Below are 19,912 nucleotides of genomic sequence, written 5' to 3'. Positions count from 1 at the left end.
TCAGGAGGCTGAGGCAGGAGAATTGCCTGAACCCGGGAGGCGGAGGTTGCGGTGAGCCGAGATCGCGCCATTGTACTCCAGCCTGGGTAACAAGAGCGAAACTCCGTCTCAAAAAAAAAAAAAAAAAAAAAAAGGAAATCTTCATTTTGTTATTTTAACTTGAAAGCTCTAATAATATTATGTAATAACAATGTTATAAAATTATATTAATTGAAGAGAGAAATAAATTGACCTCACCTAAAACATTTTCTCTCAAGTACCGAAAAAATCCACTTAAGACATATAACCAAATGTTATTTAATATCTTAAAAAGTAACACAATCCAAAATGGATATTTCACACAACACTACATAAACAACATGAACACAATATCACCATATGGAGGGACTTTCAAATATAGACTTACAAAAATCCCTGTCCTTTTTTTCTTTTAAGTTATTATACTAAGCATGACAAGTAATCATCATTTACAGTATGGTACACTGACACGATAAAAACCATGTTACAAATGTGCTGTTATAAATCAGTAACATTAGGGAAGACATTTCATGAACTGTAATTATTTCATATGAAATACTATACAATATAAACAGAACATCCATCTTGGATGACCTTTACAGCAACCAGAGACCAAGTAATTTAAAATTTTTTTTTCAGTGCAAACGCATTTTATTCAAGGCAGTCTTGGCTGCAAAACTCCTTTCTAACATACAGTAAAACCCACTTGCACTTTCTTAATTCATTTACCCTAATGCAATAGTCACATTCAGCCACTCAGAGAAAGATACCTGCAGAATTATGATTCCTTTAAACTTGACGTTTAAATTTAATTCTCTTCTAGAACATGGTATCTGTGTCAACTGCTCTAAGGACTTTAATTTGTAGCTGTTGATGATACTTCCATGAAGGTGACCCTAGGGCAGCTCTATTCCTAACCCAGCAAGTGTGCAAGATACTGCACAGTGTTCTGCCCTTCCAATGTGGAAACCGTGGCGGTATGTCAGTATCTAGGTGGGAGAACGGAAAGGAGTACCTCGGAGGAAAGGAAGCGGAGGAGCTGCTGCGTGTGTACTTCATGATTAATTTCCCGGAACCACAGAGGACAGATATTAGAGATCTCAGGTCTCACATTTGGTACCTCTTCTTGGTGGGAGCAAGGGAACCGTTTTACTAAGGTCAGCCTTGGAACAAGGAGGCAGGCAACTGTACATGGATCAGCCAAGCTTCTAACCTTACATTTCCAACCTTCCAGAATCATCGTTGCCTGACTTGAAATACCCCATTCCCTCCTTGGCATGGTGTGTGTGTGTGTGTGTGTGTGTGTGTGTGTGTGTCTGTTCACATTTGAAGCCAACAATTAACAATTAAAGCCCTATAACTGATCATGTACAATCATAAGAAGCAAGTTTAGGTCCCCCTTGAGTCTGGTATTCTGAATCTTGCGAATCATCAACCGTAAGTCATAGAACAACGGTAAAAACACAGGACTGTGTGTTGGGGGAGCCATCACTGGGAATCTCTTTGTGGGCCACTGCTGCAAAAGATGCAGAGTATTAACTCAATAGGAAGGTGCCAATGTCTGTCTGAAACACACAAGGAAATTTAATAATGAATGTTTTCATAGACGTAATTTATGAAACATTTCCCGAATAAAAATCTGTGGGAAACTATTGGATGTATTCTTAATACCACAGACCTTCTGGGAGAGGAAGGGGGTGATGGCTGATTCTTTTATCTTACTTGGCAAAGCTCAGACGGACATAATCTCTTTCCTGCCCACATTTTACTAACCCAAAGCAAAACAATGTTTTCCATGGCTTTTGCATTCATGTTTCCTGTGTTCTAGCTCCCCCAAGCCCTAAACATGTGCAGAAAAGTCACTCACTACCAGAAGAGCCCTGGATGACATTGACAATGGGCAGGATGGTCCTGGGGGCTAGGGGGAAAGGAGAGGTCGCTCCTGCTTGGGCCCACCGAGGTTGATAGCACACGCTAGTTGGTTCTGCGACTGGCCTGTGGTGATGGAGCAGATCCCCGTCAAATATCATCTACCTCCTAATTCAAGAAAATACTTAGAACTGGATCAGCTCCCTCAGAAATCCAGCTCCTCCAAAGCAGGACTCGATATATTGTACTGAATTTCTAGGGTGCTAAGGAGCACTGTGATGAGTACTTGATAAAGTTTTTAATTAAAATTTCTGTGTCAGCACCTTCCGCTGCCAGGAGCAGTCATGTTCCTGAAAGATGGTATTTTAGCACGGGAACTATAGAAACCCAATACGAAACTGTAAACAAGGCTGGATGTCCAGATCTGCTCCTGACTGTGATGGCATTGGGTGGACCTGTCAATCTCCCGCTTCATCCATCGATACCAGTAAGGTGTGCTGAGGTGTAAAATGCCAAACACCCTGAACTTTTTTTTTTTTAATGAAAATGGACGAAAGTGTCAAGTTGTATTTGTTTTCTTTGACTTTATTTGCACACATCAGAAAAATAGCATTGTATTTAGTGATTTCTCATGATGGTCTATCAAACAGATAGAAAATAGATCATCAATAGCTGCCACTGTGTTTCTGGGTAGTCTTAAGTGACTCCTTTTGTTTGTTCAAGTATGCGTATTACGAAGATGACCTGTCTTGTTAATTGTTTGCGAATCTGAATGCTTTGGAAGCATTCTGAGATCCCAAAGTGAATCGTGCAAAGTCATTATCGATTGTTGTTGGTTTTTAAATCAAGCTCCAAATACTGCCCATGTTATAAACGGTGAGACTTTCAAAAAACGATCACTATCATATTGTGAGCAATATGTTTGTAATTTAAGTTAAAAACTTTATTTTCAAGTACACTTGGTGGTGATAAGTGCTTTGTCCTGGGTAGAATTTTGCAAAGCTGCGCCAACCTAAAAAAGGAACAATGCTTCTGCTTCCACTGAACAGGTTTCTTCTCCCCATGGTGACTGCAATATAATTTAAATTTACATTTTAGAAATGCTGGTTAGGTTATGAAAAAGAGGGACCTGGGAACAGCTGCTGTTCAGATCATTGTTACTCTAGATTAACTTTGAATTGCCGCTTCCTGAACTTGACCTTCACGACGTCAGAGAAGCAGTAATTTGTTATTTTTATCTAGCTAGTCTCCATTCACCTCTTCTATTTGTTTTCTCTATTTGATGGCATCCCCGCTTTCATATGCTCATTATGGCCCCCTGAGATGTGCAAAATGTATATAATGGAATACAAATCATTTAACAGAAGTTGTGGCATTCACAGCACAGCTCTTTTAATTACAGTGGAGTTTGGGCTCCACATGGTAGCATGCGGGTGAAGGCAGAGCCCACAGTGCTTCAAGGTTGGCAGTCCACATTGCTTGTGTGTCTTCTGTTACCGAAAACTGAGACTTCAAACCAGATTTCCAAAGAAGTAAATAGCTCGCTCAATTACGTTCACCCATTGGCTCTTCGCCAGAGAACTTTTAACAGGAATGGGTGGGGGGTGGGGGTGGGCACAAGAATTTTTAAACTTCGGTTCATTCCTAACAAAATCGAGTGCGCTTTCGTGGGGAAGAGAGGAGAAGACAGGATTACCTCTGAAAGCCAAACAATGGCGTAAGAGAAAGCCATGGCGATGGAGAAGTCATGAGTCCACAGAGGCAATCACCGACACACACAGAATGCCATGGCCTAATGTTGAAGGAAGGGTTCAACTTTGCTCTTCGGAATGATACACTTTAACACACGGCTGCCATTTCATCAAATTTATGGAGGTAGTTATATGTAAAAATAAAAATTACCATAAAGTAATATGTCGTATCATAATAATACGTAAGTGTGCAAAATGCCGACAGATGTGTTGGCCCTTTCACAGAGATTCAACGAGATTGTTCTGTAAACCTTTCAGTGGCTAAACCCTAAGACTGGACAAGCAGTCGTGTAACACAAAGCTATGGTTTCACTGGAGGAAAAGCGTACGGGCAACGCCGGGCGAGGACCCCACCGTCCGGACTGAGAGCCTCACTGGGACCTCGGATGGCATGTGGAATGTGACGCCGGCTGCCACTCTTCCCCCATTCAAGAGTCTCGATCAGATTCAGACAAGAATACTTTTATATGCAACATCTGCTTACATGGTATCATCTTTCAAGTCCATCATTTCTACTACACAAACGGCTGCTGGTCTAAGGGAGTTTTTAAAAAGCCATGTACCCCATAGCATCAGGCAAACAGTGTACATATTTATTTGAATAATGTCTTCTGTAAACCTATATCTCGTGAAATATCAATAAATTCCTATTTTAAAGCTTCTCTTAAAGGTAATGTTTCCTTTCCTGTTCACACAGCATTCGATTATTTCAATGGCTACTTTCAGAGGATCAACTAGAGGCTGATGTATTGTTTCAATGGTTCTATTATTTACGAACTAATAGTAGAAGAAAAATTTGAGAGCAGGTTTTTGGAAAAAATGAATTTAGACAAAGATTTAGTAACTGTATGATATATAACTCCCCAAGGGAACAGACGATGTAGTCTATTAGACACACGATCATTCCTTCTGGACATAGTTAAGCCAGGAGACAAACAATGCATCAAGGCATGCCTTGGAGGAAATACGGCGTGAGACTGAAAGCCAAGAGGCTTAAGCATGTCAATGGTATGGGAGTTTACTACGAAACATGCTGAAGTTTCACTGCAATAAGCACAAAAAAGGAATTTATACCAAACTCAGGGAGTCCAGTTTGACCCAATGCAACTTCCAAATAACTGAAAAACTGTGAGGGAGTATTCAGAGGTTTCAAGAATAAGTCCAACTGTGTATAGGACTGGATTATTTAAACAGATTGCTGGTGATTAAACCTAATACAAAAATGATGTGTCTCACAAATCATATGCCAATTACTGAAATCGGAGGTGAAAATATTCTGGATTTGGGGATATATATATATATATGTATTTTATGGTGTATAGCCCCCAACAGCACATGCCACTAAACAAAATAAAACTTTATGTCAGACACTTTCTTGTGTCATATGTAACCCTTTTGCAAATAATATTCCATTACTGCAGATCCGTTCCACTGTTCTCAGAAAATAAAACATGGGAACGTTGGAATGTCTCTTTGCTATAAGATCAAATTATTGGCAATCCCTTTGCTGCTGGGTCTTCTTTGTGTGTAACATGACATCGTAAACCAAAGCAAAATGTTAACGAATCATTTTGAAATAAGTTGGGCTAATTAACTACACATCCACCTAAAATTGCCTCCTGAAATTGGTTACAAAGTATCTGTAAACATTACTCTGGCATAGTTCACGTATGCATAATTGTTTTTCTGATAAATTTTAGGGGAGTACAAATTAGGATTATACCACACTAGCAGAATGAGCACATTCTGTTGTTCATTACATGGGCACATGTAGATTTCTAATCAAAAATTATTTTAAAAGTTTTCTCTATAGATATCTTCCCAGGAATAAAAGGCCTGAAGTTCAACTCTCCCTAAATTTGCTCTTTCCTATAACCACTAAAAATTATCTCCCACAGCCTAATTTAGGCATTCTATTTAAAACTACATAAAATAGATTTATGTCCTTCCATTAGAAAGAATAACATCCTCAGGCCATACTTTTCATTTGTATCACAAAGAACATTTTGCTTTTAAACAAACTAATTATTGTACCTATTAGAGTAAGATAGGGTCATCCTAAGTATCACAAGGAGGAAATTCTCTTCCTTCAATATTTGAGTAATACCTTTTACAAGTCCACGCCACCTCTCCCAACACCTAGTGCTGTGCCCCCGCCAGACTGGAAATTCCTTTCCTTTGTCCACTTCAGATTCAGAGGCCTATATTCCTGTTTGTGATCATGGAAGGTTAAAAATCAGACAAGCATCTGTTACACTTGAAAACAAAATCCTGAAAAGAGACACTCCCAGCGATTTCCATTGCGACCCCTTCTCACACACTTCCATGGGCTCCTGCAAAATAGTGTCACAAAAACTCACAGTGAAAAATGACTGGTGCATAAACGATTCACACACAAAGGGCTGGGGTCCCTTCTAGTCAGTTTGGCATCTATTTCCCTCAAGGTGGACCCTTGCATTTGACATTTCATGGTGGCTTCGTTTTTTTTTTTTTGGAAGTGTCAAGGATCAGTTCTGCGGCACCGTTTAACCACAGACTGGGAGCAACACGCATCTGTGGCATTTTAAAATGGAATTGGCAAATGCATGACATTGAAAATGCATATTACACTTACAGTGTCTAGACTTTCCTATGTGTGCTCAGATACAATTAGTGAAGCAAAAGTATACATATCACCCCTACTGTTACTCAGTTGCTACAGAGCCATAAATGTGAAAAGCAATACTCTGAAATAAAGATTTTTTGTTTTTTCTTTGCCCTAGCCCTACTTAGCAGCACAGTTTAAGTAAACACAAAAACTGTGTGGTTGAGATGCTTGTCTTTCCAAAGATGTAAACATCAGTCCCAGTGTCGTAAACTTTGCTGTATCGAACGAGACAGAAGATCTGAGGCAGAAGGACTATCACACACTAGTAACAGAAGCTTGCAAGCAGTTAGAAGGTTTCTGTAGTTTCTCAGCTTCATTTGTCGGGGGGTCCGTGCTTGCTCGGAAGTTGAAGGCTGGACCAGCTCCACCGTGGGCCGGGCTCAACGCGGGGTTCTGACGACGGTTACTTTCAACAATGCTTGACGTGTTGGAAGCCAGGCTCTCCCGAGTACTAAAAGAGTAAAAAGGGTTTGTTTTGTTTTGTTTGGAACATAAATAATTATAAGTTGAGCCCCAGAGGAAGAGCAAATGATGTCGTTAATGGATTTCCTCTGTTGGTTCATAATGTCATATCAATATACATCTCCACTGATTATTCACATCTGCTTCTCCACCATGGGCTCCAGAAGCTTCCACAGACATGTAATAATCAGCAGCACATTCAGTGAATAAAGGGTTTTTAAACAACTAAATGCACTTTGAAATGTCTTCTTCTTTTCACACTTGAGGAGCAACTTCAAAATTTGAGGTGATAGCTAGCTATCACAGTAGTTTTTAAAATGGATACTCATAAATACACCTAAGTCATTATTTCATTTCAGGCTGGAAATTCATTGGCATAACCACTCCACAATACACTCGGTAATTTTACTCCAATGATTCCATTTTCATTATGGATTAGCAGATTTCAACTTTGGGGGGGACTCTGGGTATGCCCCTTTTGGGAGACCCTGAGCATTTGCCACACAGATAGGAATAAAATTCATTTTAAATGTTTTATTCCACTGTTTCCAATTTTAACACTTTAGTTAAAATACATTATATTTTCGATAAAGGACCTTACATTTTCTTCTCCATTCATCTTTTAAGTTTACATTCATTTCTATCCCACTTTGGCAGGATTGTTTTTGTTTTAGGGTTTCTTTATGGGGGGGTGGGGACAAGGTCTTGCTCTGTCCCCCAGGCTGGAGCGCAGTGGTGTGATCTCAGCTCACTGCAACCTCTGCCTCCCAGGCTCCAGGGATCCTCCTACTTCAGTCTCCCGAGCAGCTGGGACCAGAGATGTGTGCCACCACACCTGGCTAATTTTTGTGTTTTTAGTAGGGACCGGGTTTCGCCATGTTGCCCAGGCTGGTCTCGAACTCCTGAGCGTAAGCAATCCGCCTGCCATGGTCTCCCAAAATGTTGGGATTATAGGTGAAATATTTTCTTTTTAAAATAATTCTTGTAGGACAGAGGTGATTGCTTTCTCTTTTCCTTTTTCTAAGTTAGAAACATTTGAATCTATTTCATTGCTTTAAGAGATTTAGACTATGTAAGGTTTCAAATGCATAGGGCAATGGCAGAAATAAGATGACTGGGCCAGATTGAGAAGAACCGAGTAGGTTTCCTGCTGCAGGGCCTCAACGTGGCTATAGAAATGTATCAACTACAGAGACTGAGCAAGCCAGAAGCATTCTCAAAACATCCACTCCATGAGGCAGAGTCAACGCTTAGGGAATATTCTCTGAGAGTTGGTCCCCACAACTGACTTAAGCCAGTTTACAGCCAGTTAGCAGGTCAAACTTCTACAATGGAGATGTCCTCTCCTCTCCTGCATTTCCATCCCAAGCTGACAGCAACTCTGTCTGAATCCTCTACTCTGCTAGCCCTTTCCAACAGGTTATTTAAGCCTAACTCCCTGTGGCTTGGAGATTGCTTCTCACCAAGAAGCCAAGGCAGTTTGTCCACTGACAACCAAATAAAAAACCCTGGGACTTTCCTGAATGCAGAGGGTACCTCCAGAAAGGTCACTCATTTACAGAGAGAAATCAAGTTTTACATTATGCTTATGGCAAATCTGGGCGTTCCCAAAGGACACTCCAAAAAGTCATCGCTGAAAGGGAAAGTGTGACTTACCTACATGACATCTCTGCCAGGAAAATTCACAAGTGGTTTGCCAGAGCTACCACTGAGGCACGGGGCAGGTGCAGGAGGGAGGAGGGGCAGGGGATTTCAAGGCACATTCCTTCAGTGTCTTTCTTAATCACTTGGGTAACTTTTTAAGTATCTGACTTCCTCAACTCTAAAATATGGAGAGTTATGATGGGATTTACCTACTCATAGGGTGACTCTGAAGAAGAAATAACCATCAAGGAAGAATTTGTGCACTAATAAAGTAGAAACGTGAATTATTTCTGTTATACATCTAGCATGTTATGAAATAAGGTGACTATGGGTTGGCTTCAGAATCCATGCATTACAAATGACATATTTTCTAGGGGAAAATACATTTAAAGTCCAAATGATTCACTCTTAAACCAGCCTTCAAGGAGTGGGCTCAACATCTGTTGAGTGCCTGCTGTATGCCAGGCACCGGAAACACATATGCAACAGATCATCGAGCTGGGGTCTGTCTCTACTGCAGGAGACCTTCACCCACCTCCAATCACAGCCACCTTCAATCACAGTATTAATCGTGGTAAATATGTACAATACTCCATCTTCTCCAAAGAATGTATTTCATTATTGTTGTAATCATGATTACAGTCTGGGACATTCATACTGAGGGCTCCGGATGTGCTGATGAACAAGTTAAAGGAGATGGAATGTTAGCAGTAAAAATATTCCTCAAATTTAAAAGTTTTTTTTTTTAAGGGAGCTAATGGAGTACAACCTTAAAAATAGGATTTCAGGATTTTCTAGGCAGGAGAAATGAACCAAGCAACTCTGTTGTTCACCCTTGGTGCGCAGGTGCCCCCGACCCCAGGCCTCTCCTGCACACGTTCACGCAATACGTTACACAGATACACCCCGGGCAGCCTTTGGCCTCTGATTTTCATATTGTCTTTATCAACCAGCTTCAGGCCTCACGTTTGGAATAGCAGGCTTTTCATGTCAAGACTTTCCATTTTCAATATTAGATCTCATAGCATAGCTCAAGTTTCTACCCTTTTTCCTTCTAAATACCTTTTTATTCCCAAAAAAAGAGACTAAAGAATTTTGGAAATGCGGCTGAACATGACTTTTGAGCCAGCATTGAAACTCTGGAGTGTGGAGAAAAATCACCTTTTGGGGTCTTTTTTTTTTTTTCTTTTTGGTTGGGGCTTAGTGCTCAGTGAATTATTTACTGAAAGATTCTAATAAACGGCTTGCTTCCTCTATTTTCATGTCAGGGCTCGGCATGGTGGCTCATGCCTATAATTCTAGCACTTTGGGAGGCCAAGGCAGAAGGATCTACAAAAAACTTTTTTTTTTAATTACCAGGCATGGTGTCACATGCCTGTAGTCCCAGCTACTCAGAGGGCTGAAGTGGGAGAACTGCTTGAACCCAGGAGTTTCAGGCTATAGTGAGCCACAATCACCACTGCACTCCAGCCTGGGCAACAGAGTAAGACCCTGTCTCTTAAAAAAAAAAAAAAAAAAAGATTTCCATGTCTCACAGCAACGGGTATGAGCATGATAATGCTATCTGGCTAAAATACTCCTCAGGCTGGAGAGTAAAGTCTCTAGAAGTCAAATACTTACCTCTGCAGAACATACTCCTGGATCAGCAAGATAACTCAGTGACTTTATTAAGGTGTGTAGAAAATAGTTTGTCACCTCGCTTCTAATCGAAGGACGGTAAATACAAAAGGGGTAAAATTAGCAATTGTTCTGTAGATTCTCTAACTGCATAAAATGTATGGGCGATACATGTTTTCACGTAGAGAAAATTTGACCTGATATTAGTGGGCAGACGTGTGGCTATTGAGTGAAGGCTGTCTCTTTAGAACAACCTTTACCTTCGGCCATGACAAAGTATTTGACTTTAAGCACACAATGAAACAACTGAAGACCAACTTACTTCAAGAAACAACCCAGTCATAAATTCTATATTCTGTACCCTAAATTTCGAGATAGTAAAATACATTCTGTAGAGATACTGATTCAACCATTTCAGGAATATTTCTGTTTCTCTTCAAACAAACAAACAAGAAACTGTCGATGTTATGCAGTTGAAGGTTTTCTAGTTAGAACTCACTGAACTACTCCCAATGTCTCCTTAGGAACTCTCCTTAGCATGGCAGCTTCCTGTCTGTGGAAGCCCAGGGGCCCAGAGGGAAAGGAGAAAGGTTTAAAACGAGCATGTGAAAGGCAGGTAGGAGGCAGAGGCTACATAATGAGAAACAGCAGGACAGAAAGACACAGCCAAATACACCACAGCTTCCACCAGCGATGGTTCTGAATTTCCACCACAGATGACAGACCTTCTGTTTTGCTAATCTGGTAACCACTGCTAAAAACTCAAGAGGAAAAAAAGAGTAGAACAGGAAAATGAAGAATAAAAGGATTATTAGAATAAATTATAAAATAAATTAATATCTGATTTGGAATTTAAAAAATTATTAAGCAAAAATGATTTCTTAGAAAAGCCACTCACTAGACTAGCGGTTTTCAGGCTGAGGCCCAGGACTCCCTGAGGTCTCATAGGCTCCTGGAGGGATGCGGAGAGGGACTGGAACCCACAGTCTCCACTGTCACCAGGACCACCTCTCAGCTCTGGGCAAACATTAGGCTTCCACACACGTGTTAACTTGGAAGAAAGGCTCCATGATCAAAATAATAATAATAGCAATAATAATGAACCAGCCCTTTAATAAATCACAAAGCCCTAATATGGGACAGACCAACTAAGGATTCCCAGTTCCAGGTATGTGATGCTCACTTCCAAAATTATCCAGAGATATAGTGAAATGATCACAACAGAATTAATTTTAATTCCTAATACTGAAAATTAATATATGAAATGCATAATCCTATCTGAATAGGTGTTAAAATTATAAGTATTGTAAAATCTTGGGAATCGCAGCTGATGAGAAATGTCAATCTCTCAGGTGTATTTCTGCATCTCAGAGTCACCAATCTGGAGTAGAATGTAGAAGGAGAATTAGGTCCCATGTTGCTCTCTGAGGAGAAGAAAGAGTTAAGGAGAACAGAGGAAGTTGCACAGACTCTCGTTTGCCTTCTGAATCCCTGAGCAGCTCTAGAGCTTTGGCCGTGACCGCTGGGCACCACTAACTCAACTGTCAACGCTTTGCTGAACTACGAACACCTACTAACAAGAAGGAACTATCGTTAGACTAGCCAAATGGGTGCCGTCGATTCTGCAGGAGGAGAAAGTAAAGTCCTGGCACATGCTTTCATCTCACAGGGCACAGGCCCCTGCCCTGGCTGTGAGGGAAGAAAGATTCCATTTCTCTGCAGTGAAAGGAAGGTGTGTGAGCCAGGGGAGCAGGCTGCACAGAACCCTGGGATCCAAATACGAGCTTCTAGATCCACTGGAGAGGTTTTGAGATCCATCCTTACACTTTCACTAGAGGGACCCCCACCCTAGCATCAATCAATCTCCTTCCAACCCCTAGCTTCCTCCCCCAGCCCCAGACTATTCTTTCTACTCAAGAAGTTACTACTTTTGAAGGACTTAAAAAACACCCTTCCCTTAGCGTGGTGGCAATATGAACACAGCAGAAAAAACACTGGAAATGTTGGTTTTAGTTAGATCGAACTGATGCAAGTTTGAGGGGAGGAGCCAACCCACCAGTCCAGATTGGTGATCTCTACAGGTGCAGAAACTTTTTTTTCAATTCCTGAAAAAGAAGTCAGAAACAGATTGTTAACAATACAACTCATACAACTCTTAATCCTCATCCACAGAACTGAGACTATGAAATCAGAAGCTTGTCAAGTTATGTGCATAAAGCCCCAGGCCCCGATAGGTGTATGTGTGTGCAAAGAGACACCTCTCCCTACCGTGGGGAGTTGAATCCACTGTCCACTGTGATGCTGCTGCTGTCCATGCTGTCGAGCCGGGCTGAATGGGTGGCTCTCTGGCTGCTGCTGCTGTCGGTCTCTTTTGGGGCAAGAAGGGTGAGGTTCTTTTCAAATTTCCTCTGCAAGTCTCTTTCCTTCTCCCTCTCCAGGAGCCACTGCATGGTGCCCACGTCCTCTCTATTTTTCTCCTCCTCTGTGTTCTTGTTTGCCCCTTCCTCAGAGTCATCATCATCAGAGACGTTGTAATAGTCGAAAGAGGCTTCCTGGTTCCCTCCTGACTCCTGCTGACGTTGGGAAGCCGGCATGGCTTGTGCCACTGAGGTCCCCAGGGACGGTTCCAGTTTCTCGCATCGGCCTGGCAGTGTGTCAGCAGGTGTCTTCGGGTGAGATTTGAGGAGGGACAGGCTCGATTTGTGATAGCTGTTTACAGACAAGGTGCTGTGAAGAGGTTTGAACAGTGTGTCTTTGCTAAATATCTCTTTCCTCTTGTCCAAGCTGCTGGGCTCGGCACCATGGTGCTGGACAAGGCGTCCATTGGCGATCCCCTCAGCCGCTCCTCCTGAGGCAGCTGGGCCACCACCCGGCCCTTTGGGTGACTCCTCCTTGTGCCCTACAGGCTCCCTGGAGGAGTGGGGGACCTGCCTATCAGATGGGGAGAGCTTTTTCACCCCTTCTGCCAAAGTCAGAGTGTCATGGTCCTCCTTATTCTTTCCCAGAGGTGATGGTGCCGTAAGCACCGTCTCACTGGAGGTGTTGCACTGGAAATAGTCATCTGTGGAGGTTTTCGCTGGACAAGAGTTGAGTTCGCCATAGGATGGCAAACTCTCAGGTGCTTTGCCTGGCTCCAAAAGGCTACACGCGCTGGACGGTTCCTTGCTGCCACCAACTATTTCTGGAATACACACCTCTTTATAGCTTGTGGACGAAATGTGAGCCCTTTGGTGACCAACAGTCTGTGCAGGCCTTAAAGTACTGTCGTCGATGTAGGATTGGCTGGGGGTCTGGTCATCTTGGCTACAGCCTTCAGCAAGGTCTTCAGGCGTCCCTAGAGAAGAAGCACCCAGAGGGCCTTTGGAGTTGTCCATCGATCTGGATCTCTCCTTGGCTTTGTTGGATCTCTCATTCCTGGACCTCCGGTCCTGGGTATGGCTGTGGCTTCGGTGCACTTTTGAGTGGGAGCTTCCCCTAGAAGGTTCGGGAAAAGGCATCTCAGTTCTCCTTTTGGCCAGTTCACCAGACACATCCCATTCTGGTGTCATGGGGAAGTGGGACTCGATCACGTTTGTGTTGCTGTGCATGATGAAGTTATCTCCTGTGTGCTCCATGATGAAACAGCCCTCCCTGGGCACCCTGGTCAGAGGATCACAAAAGTCATACTCTCTTTCACCGGGGATATCCAGATGTGAGCCGTCGGAGGGGTCTCCTTTGGACACGCGTGTCTTGCTGTGAGACCGAGACTTTCCATGGGACTTTCGATGAGTCCTACTCTTTTTACTCCTTCCGCTGTGATGGGCAGAGGACCCAGCTTTACTCCTCTGGGCCTTTTCTTCTTCAAGCTTCTTCATGAGCGCAGTGTGCCGCATGACGTTTTCCACGGTCAGGTCTGGGTTGATGCGCCTGATGATCTCCATTTCCACCTCCCGAGGGATCGTGGCTGGCGTGTCCTCGTCTCGCAGGGGCCACTCTTCCGGAGGAAACTGGGCAGAAAAATTGGCCAGCTGTTTGGTCTTGTCTTTTTTAAAACTTAGCCGGAATAACTTCAGCCCGAATTTTTTTGACTGCTTTTCACTATCTTTAGGTTTTGAGAGAGTTTCCGTCTTGTAGGAAAAATTTACAGTACTTTTGCTCTTTTCAGTGGGTGGCACCTGGCACAGAGAAGGGGGGCAGTAAGGGTCTTTGCAGTCCTTGGCAGGCTTCCTCTGCAGGGTGGACGCATGCATGCTGTGCATGTCTTCTCTGCAGCAGTGGCAAGAGTCGCAGTGGTTTCGGGGCAATGTTCTTTCCCTGACGCAGCCTGAGGCAGAGGGCGTGATGGTTCCGGGCTGCGGAGAGGTGCACTGGGACCGGTCAGGTATCCTCTCGTCCAGATGGTACCATTTACTGTTAGTTCTTATGAGGGAGGGAGTTATGAAGTAAGTCTGTGGGGTCACGATAAAGTAGCCATCTGGAGTTGGGTAGATTTTCCTCTCCCGAACCAGCGTGTTCAGCGTGTGCCGCAGAATTTCTTGGCTTGGGGTTGGAACACCTGAAAAAAAAATCCACTTGTGAGAATGAAGAGAGAACATGTCAATTCCTGACTTCCAGAAGCCTATTCATTCTGCCAAGATGCGAAGTCCCATCGCATGGGTAGGATGCACAATTCAGACAAAGGCGTTCATTAAGTTCGGTGCAAATCCTGGTTTGCTTGGGTAAGTCCTAAATTACTACCCACGGAATAAGCAGACATAAAAGCAGATATAAAAGACAGAGATGGAAGTAGGTGAAGTCAGATTGCTACTATTGTCATAAAGCCTTTCCCGAACTAAACAGGAAAGACAGAACATTGAAATGAGAGAACAATGAAAAATGTTTTCCATGATATGATACAAATGTACAGAAAAGGCTTTGCAGTAAAAGCAGCTGGGTGAAAATATCTGCCATGATATTAAAAACACATCTAAAATATACAGCGGCCACCACAGAAGGGTTACTGTATGTGCTCATTTTCACAGATTTTACTTAATAAACTTAATTTTGTAAATTACACAAAGGACTACGAGACTTGACTACTGTCTAGGATGAACCCTCTAATTCTGGAGTCACTGCCTTCCATTTTGAAACCAACTAGAGTACAGATAACATCCAAGTGACAATGTCCTTTTTGGCGTCAGTCAGCAAGACGAAGGTGGTTTTTCTAATTTCTAACCAAGGAACCCTAATAAATATACAAGTGAAGGCTCTGACACTCTATCTCTGTTTGTCCAAAAGTCCCATATTGGCTAGAATAGAAACACCAGATAAAAATGATGAACGCTTCTTTGTAAGAATGATCCATGTTTTCAAAGGGTTTTCGTGCATGTTTATGAGAATTAAGAGTACAAATTCTTAAAGAGAGTTTAACTTCTCCAGGCTCCAGCCCATTTACTGTATTTCTTGGGTATTCTCCATTTCTCAGTGCCAGGCACATAAAAGACGATCACACTTGTAAGACGGATCTGAATGATATCATTGGGAATTCGGTCAGGTTGAATCATATGAAAGTGCCAATATTCAACCACTCGACTCACAGACATGGCAGTTGCATGCAGTTCAACCTAACACGAATAAGGCAGTGTAATGTGGAGGCTAAGAGGCTGGGGCCAGGCTGCTGGATTGAAACCCTGCCCTGTCATCGTTAGCTGGTGTCACTGGTTGAATTACCCACTCCCCACCCCAATTTGTATGTTGAAATCCTAACCCCTAGTACCCCTCTTAAATATGACCTTAAGTGGAGAAGGGGTCTTTAGGGTGACATGAGGTCTTGAGGGCGGTCTCTAATCTAATATGACTGTCCTTCTGAAAAGGGGAATGCTGGAGACAGAAAGGCACAGAGGGAAGACAATGTGAGGAGACACAGAGAAGGTGCCATCGTAAGCCGAGGACGGGGGCCTCACAGCTCTCAGAAGCACAACCAATCCTGCCGACACCTTGATTCTGGACTTCTGGCCTCCAGAACTGCAGGATACAGTTGGTTGTTTGAGCCACCTGCACTGTGTTACAGCCGTCCCCAGCAAACGAAGATAGCTGGCACTACCTGAGGCCACCGCGCCTCTCTGAGTCCCTGTTTACTGTCGTCAAAAGGTAGGTAACAACAGTACCTGTAGTCACAGGGCTGAGGTGAAAGTTTAGTGAGTGTGGAGCAGTGCCTGGCACACAGAAAGTGCTCAGTAAATAGTAGCTGGGAGTTAGCCTCCACTCTGGGTCGGGACCCAGAAAACCAGATTGCCTTCAAAGAACAATGTGCCACAACCTAGAACACCTGGGTGAGCTGAGACGTTTCAACTCCCCAAGTCCTTCCAAAGTAGGAAATAAAGGTATTAGAAATGGCCTATGGCACTTTGGGAGGCCTGGGGAAGGCTGATTTCAAGGTCAAGAGTTTGAGACCAGCCTGACCAGCATGGTGAAACCCATTTCTACTAAAAATACAAAAACTTAGCTGGGCATGGTGGCATGTGCCTATAATCCCAGCTACTCGGGAGGCTGAGGCAGGAGAATCGCTTGAACCAGGGACGTGGAGGTTGCAGTAGCCAAGATCATGCCACTGCACTCCAGCCTGGCGACAGAGTGAGACTCCATCTCAAAAAGAAAGAAAGAAAGAAAGAAAGAGATGAATAGATATATAGAGAGAGACAGAGAGAAAGAGAGAAAGAGAAAGAAAGAAGGAAAAAAGAGAGGGGGGGGGGGGGAAGGGAGGGAGGGAGGGAGGGAGGGAGGGAGGGAGGGAGGGAGCCTGGAATTTTCAAGGGGGAAAAATCCATGAATGTAAGGTAACATACACACTCATTTGCGTTACCATTTTCAGAAGGCATCCTTAGTGATCAAAGCAGAAAAGGTAGCATAATTCATAATGTATTGTTTATAATTATTTAATTTTCGAGTCTCATAGTTTCTTTTTAGTCTAATGTTTTACTTCTGGTAAGAGAACATTAGCTTTTATACAAATGATTTTAAGACCAATAATAATGAAATTTGTTTTTTAATCTTATAATACTTTCTGTATAAAATAGAAATGAATATCTTTTTTTTTTTTTTTTTTTGAGACAGGGTCTCACTCTTGCACAGTCTGGCGTGCAGTGACAAGATCTCAGCTCACTGCAACCTTGATTTCCCAGGCTCAGGTGATCCTCCCACCTCAGCCTCTCAAGTAGCTGGGACTACAGGCATGCACCACCAAGACTGGCTAATTTTTAGATTTTTTATAGAGACAGGATTTCTCCATGTTGCCCAGACTGATCTCTAACTCTTGGGCTCAAGCGATCTTCCTGCCTCTCCCGCCCAAAGCACCTTCCATGAATAACTTCAGGGGGCACCGTTCACACGGAACCCCCCTTCTGAGATGAGGACACACCTCTGCACTGCAGTCTCATGACTGATGCCTGCTGTTGTGTGGCACAGCCACCAAGATAGCAAGCCCGTGTTTAAAACCGACCACATTTTAGTCAACGATGTGACAAACTTTTTCAAAGACTCGTGAAGGTTCATTTGTAAGTATTCATGATTGACCGGTTTACCATGGCTCCTGATAAGGGGAAGCTGAAGTATACTTCATGAAAATGGCTATTACTATAAAGCAAAAATATAATTTTAGTATAGAATTTGCTAAGTGTAGGCCTTCCAAATGGTGATCTTAGGAAACTCGGAAAGCTATTAATATTTAAAATCATGACCACAATGCAATCATCTTTACATTAAAAACAAGTTCTCCAGTGGTTCTCAGATGAAGGAATAAAAAGGAAAAAATAGAGAAAAAAGTTCTCGATTTCCATAGAGAATTTGTGCTTAAATTTTCTTATGTCTTGGGTTTCCAGGTATATCAGTCACATAACGTTTAATTTGATATTGCAAACTAGAAACATTCTTTGCCCCGTCCCATCCATTTTCAATGTTATCTGAGAGTTTTCAGACTTAAATGAATGCTGCTTATGTTTATGATTATCATTTTATTAAGCCCTAGTATATTGACTGATTGTCTATGAAGTTCAGGTTCTACCAGAAATCTGTGGGTTGACCTGATAAAGCGATGGTTGTGACGGATGTTTAATGTTTGTAAATTCCTCTGCTCCCAAATTCAACTCTTGAAGTTCATCATGAATTCAGATTTTGAGGCTTAAAGAACAAAAATAAACTTGACATCCTAACAGGGCTGAACCTGACCTCTTCCACACCCTTACATTTTTCAAAGCAAAAATAACTATTTAAAAGTACTGCATGACAATGTGATCTACTTAGACCTATGTATTGCTTTGTTTTTTTGACACAGCATCTCACTCTGTCATCCAAGCTGGAGTGTAGTGGCGCAATCTCAACTCACTGCAACCTCTGCCTCCCAAGTTCAAGCAATTCTCATACCTCAGCCACCCGAGTAGCTGGGATTACAAGTGCATGCCACCACGCCCAGCTAATTTTTGTACTTTTTAGTAGAGATGGGGTTTTGCCACGTTGGCCATGCTGGTCTTGAACTCCTGGCCTCAAGTGATCTGCCCACCTCAGTCTTCCAAAGTGCTGAGATTACAGGTGTGAGCCACCACAATTAGCCTCGATGTATTGCTTTAGTCCTGTAAATCTGACAAACTGTCAGAACAGAGAGCACATGGACCTGTTCAAAGCACTTTAGGCGGAAACCTTTTAATGACCATCTTTAGATTACGCTTGTTTGTGAAGAATACTGGCTGAAGAAGAATTCAGTAAGAGCCGACATAAGGAGGTAAATGGGAGACATAACGCAGTGTGTGTAGTATTAACATTCTCCAGCAATCTCTGAAGTCAAGTTCAGCTACACGCCTAGCCTTACAGGTCCAGCTCTATGCCCCTGAAGGTCAGCCTTCCTCCCAGAAAGATTCAGTTGCACTAGCTTAACAGGTACCAGACCAATTTAAATGATTACTCAGTCTGGATGAATGGGCGTGTAGTTATTTAGAAATATGAGAAGCAAGTATTATTCTTTATAAACCTTTTAAAAATATTCTTGATTCTGTAATGGAAACTGACAGATAATTGTTGTTGAGTTGGTTTTCAAAAATTCAGCCAACTTGTTTTTTTCACTTTTACAGAAAAGTGATAAAAAGGTTTAAGTTTTGATGTATCAGAAATTTTTACTAGAAGATTTTTCACTAAAAACCTTCTTTAGAATATGGAGGCCCAAAACAAGAAAAGAAGTTAAATTCTAGATGATACTGACCTATGAATTAAAGGAGAACTCAAATGTTTTAATAATACTTAGGCTCAAAAACTTTATTTTTGAATAGTAAGATGTAAAGTAACTAGCTAGGCGCAGTGGCTCACGCCTGTAATTCCAGCACTTTGGGAGACCGAGGCGAGCAAATCACCTGAGGTCAGGAGTTGGAGACCAGCCTGGCCAACATGGTAAAACCCCACCTCTACTAAAAATACAAAAATTAGTCAGGCATGGTAGTATGCACCTGTAATCCCAGCTACTCAAGAGGCTGAGGCAGGAGAATCACTTGAACCTGGGAGGCGGAGGTTGTAGTGAGTTGAGATCATGCCAGTGTACTCCAGCCTGGGCACTAGAGCAAGACTCTGTCTCAAAAAAAAAAAGCAAAAAACAAAAAATAAAAATAAAATAAAATAGCTAAATACTTTCTTCTTAACTTAAAAAAATATATATATACGATCTTTAAATCCCTCCAGAGTCTTAGAATTGTCATTAAAAATATGATTTTCAAATAGAATTTAAAAGTTTAGGTTTTCTAAAATATTTTCTTCTGCTATAGCTTACATAATAGCAAAAGACAGACAGAAACCAAAGGAAGAAAGGAAAGGAAAAGAGAGAGGGAGCTAAGAAGAAAGGAAAGACAGCAGGCAGGAAGGAAACAAACTCGTCTTTAATGAAATACCTGTTTAAAATCTGGAGCTATTG

The 19,912-nt window shown here is 42.3% G+C and overlaps 1 protein-coding gene across 4 annotated transcripts in view; it reads right to left on the bottom strand.

Annotated features, from left to right (window-relative positions):
• Nucleotides 1–281: 281 nt before the first annotated feature.
• The window catches only part of STOX2 (storkhead box 2), a 117,081-nt gene continuing 97,450 nt past the window's right edge, over nucleotides 282–19,912 (bottom strand). For 3 of the 4 annotated variants that reach the window (XM_017506889.1, XM_037730836.1, XM_037730835.1), the window contains exons 3-4: nucleotides 12,277–14,542; nucleotides 282–6,736 (exon numbers count right to left, since the gene is read on the bottom strand). In XM_017506889.1, the coding sequence (XP_017362378.1) occupies nucleotides 6,541–6,736; nucleotides 12,277–14,542 (2,462 nt within the window). In that variant the 3' untranslated portion in view covers nucleotides 282–6,540. Of the gene's footprint in view, nucleotides 6,737–12,064; nucleotides 12,114–12,276; nucleotides 14,543–19,912 lie in introns of all 4 variants that reach the window. The other variant, XM_017506891.2, reaches the window with a different exon arrangement.

This window comes from Cebus imitator, unplaced genomic scaffold (assembly GCF_001604975.1).
Source record: "Cebus imitator isolate Cc_AM_T3 unplaced genomic scaffold, Cebus_imitator-1.0 Scaffold365, whole genome shotgun sequence".
Taxonomy (NCBI): domain Eukaryota; kingdom Metazoa; phylum Chordata; class Mammalia; order Primates; family Cebidae; genus Cebus; species Cebus imitator.
This window is presented reverse-complemented; position numbering and strand designations above follow the sequence as displayed.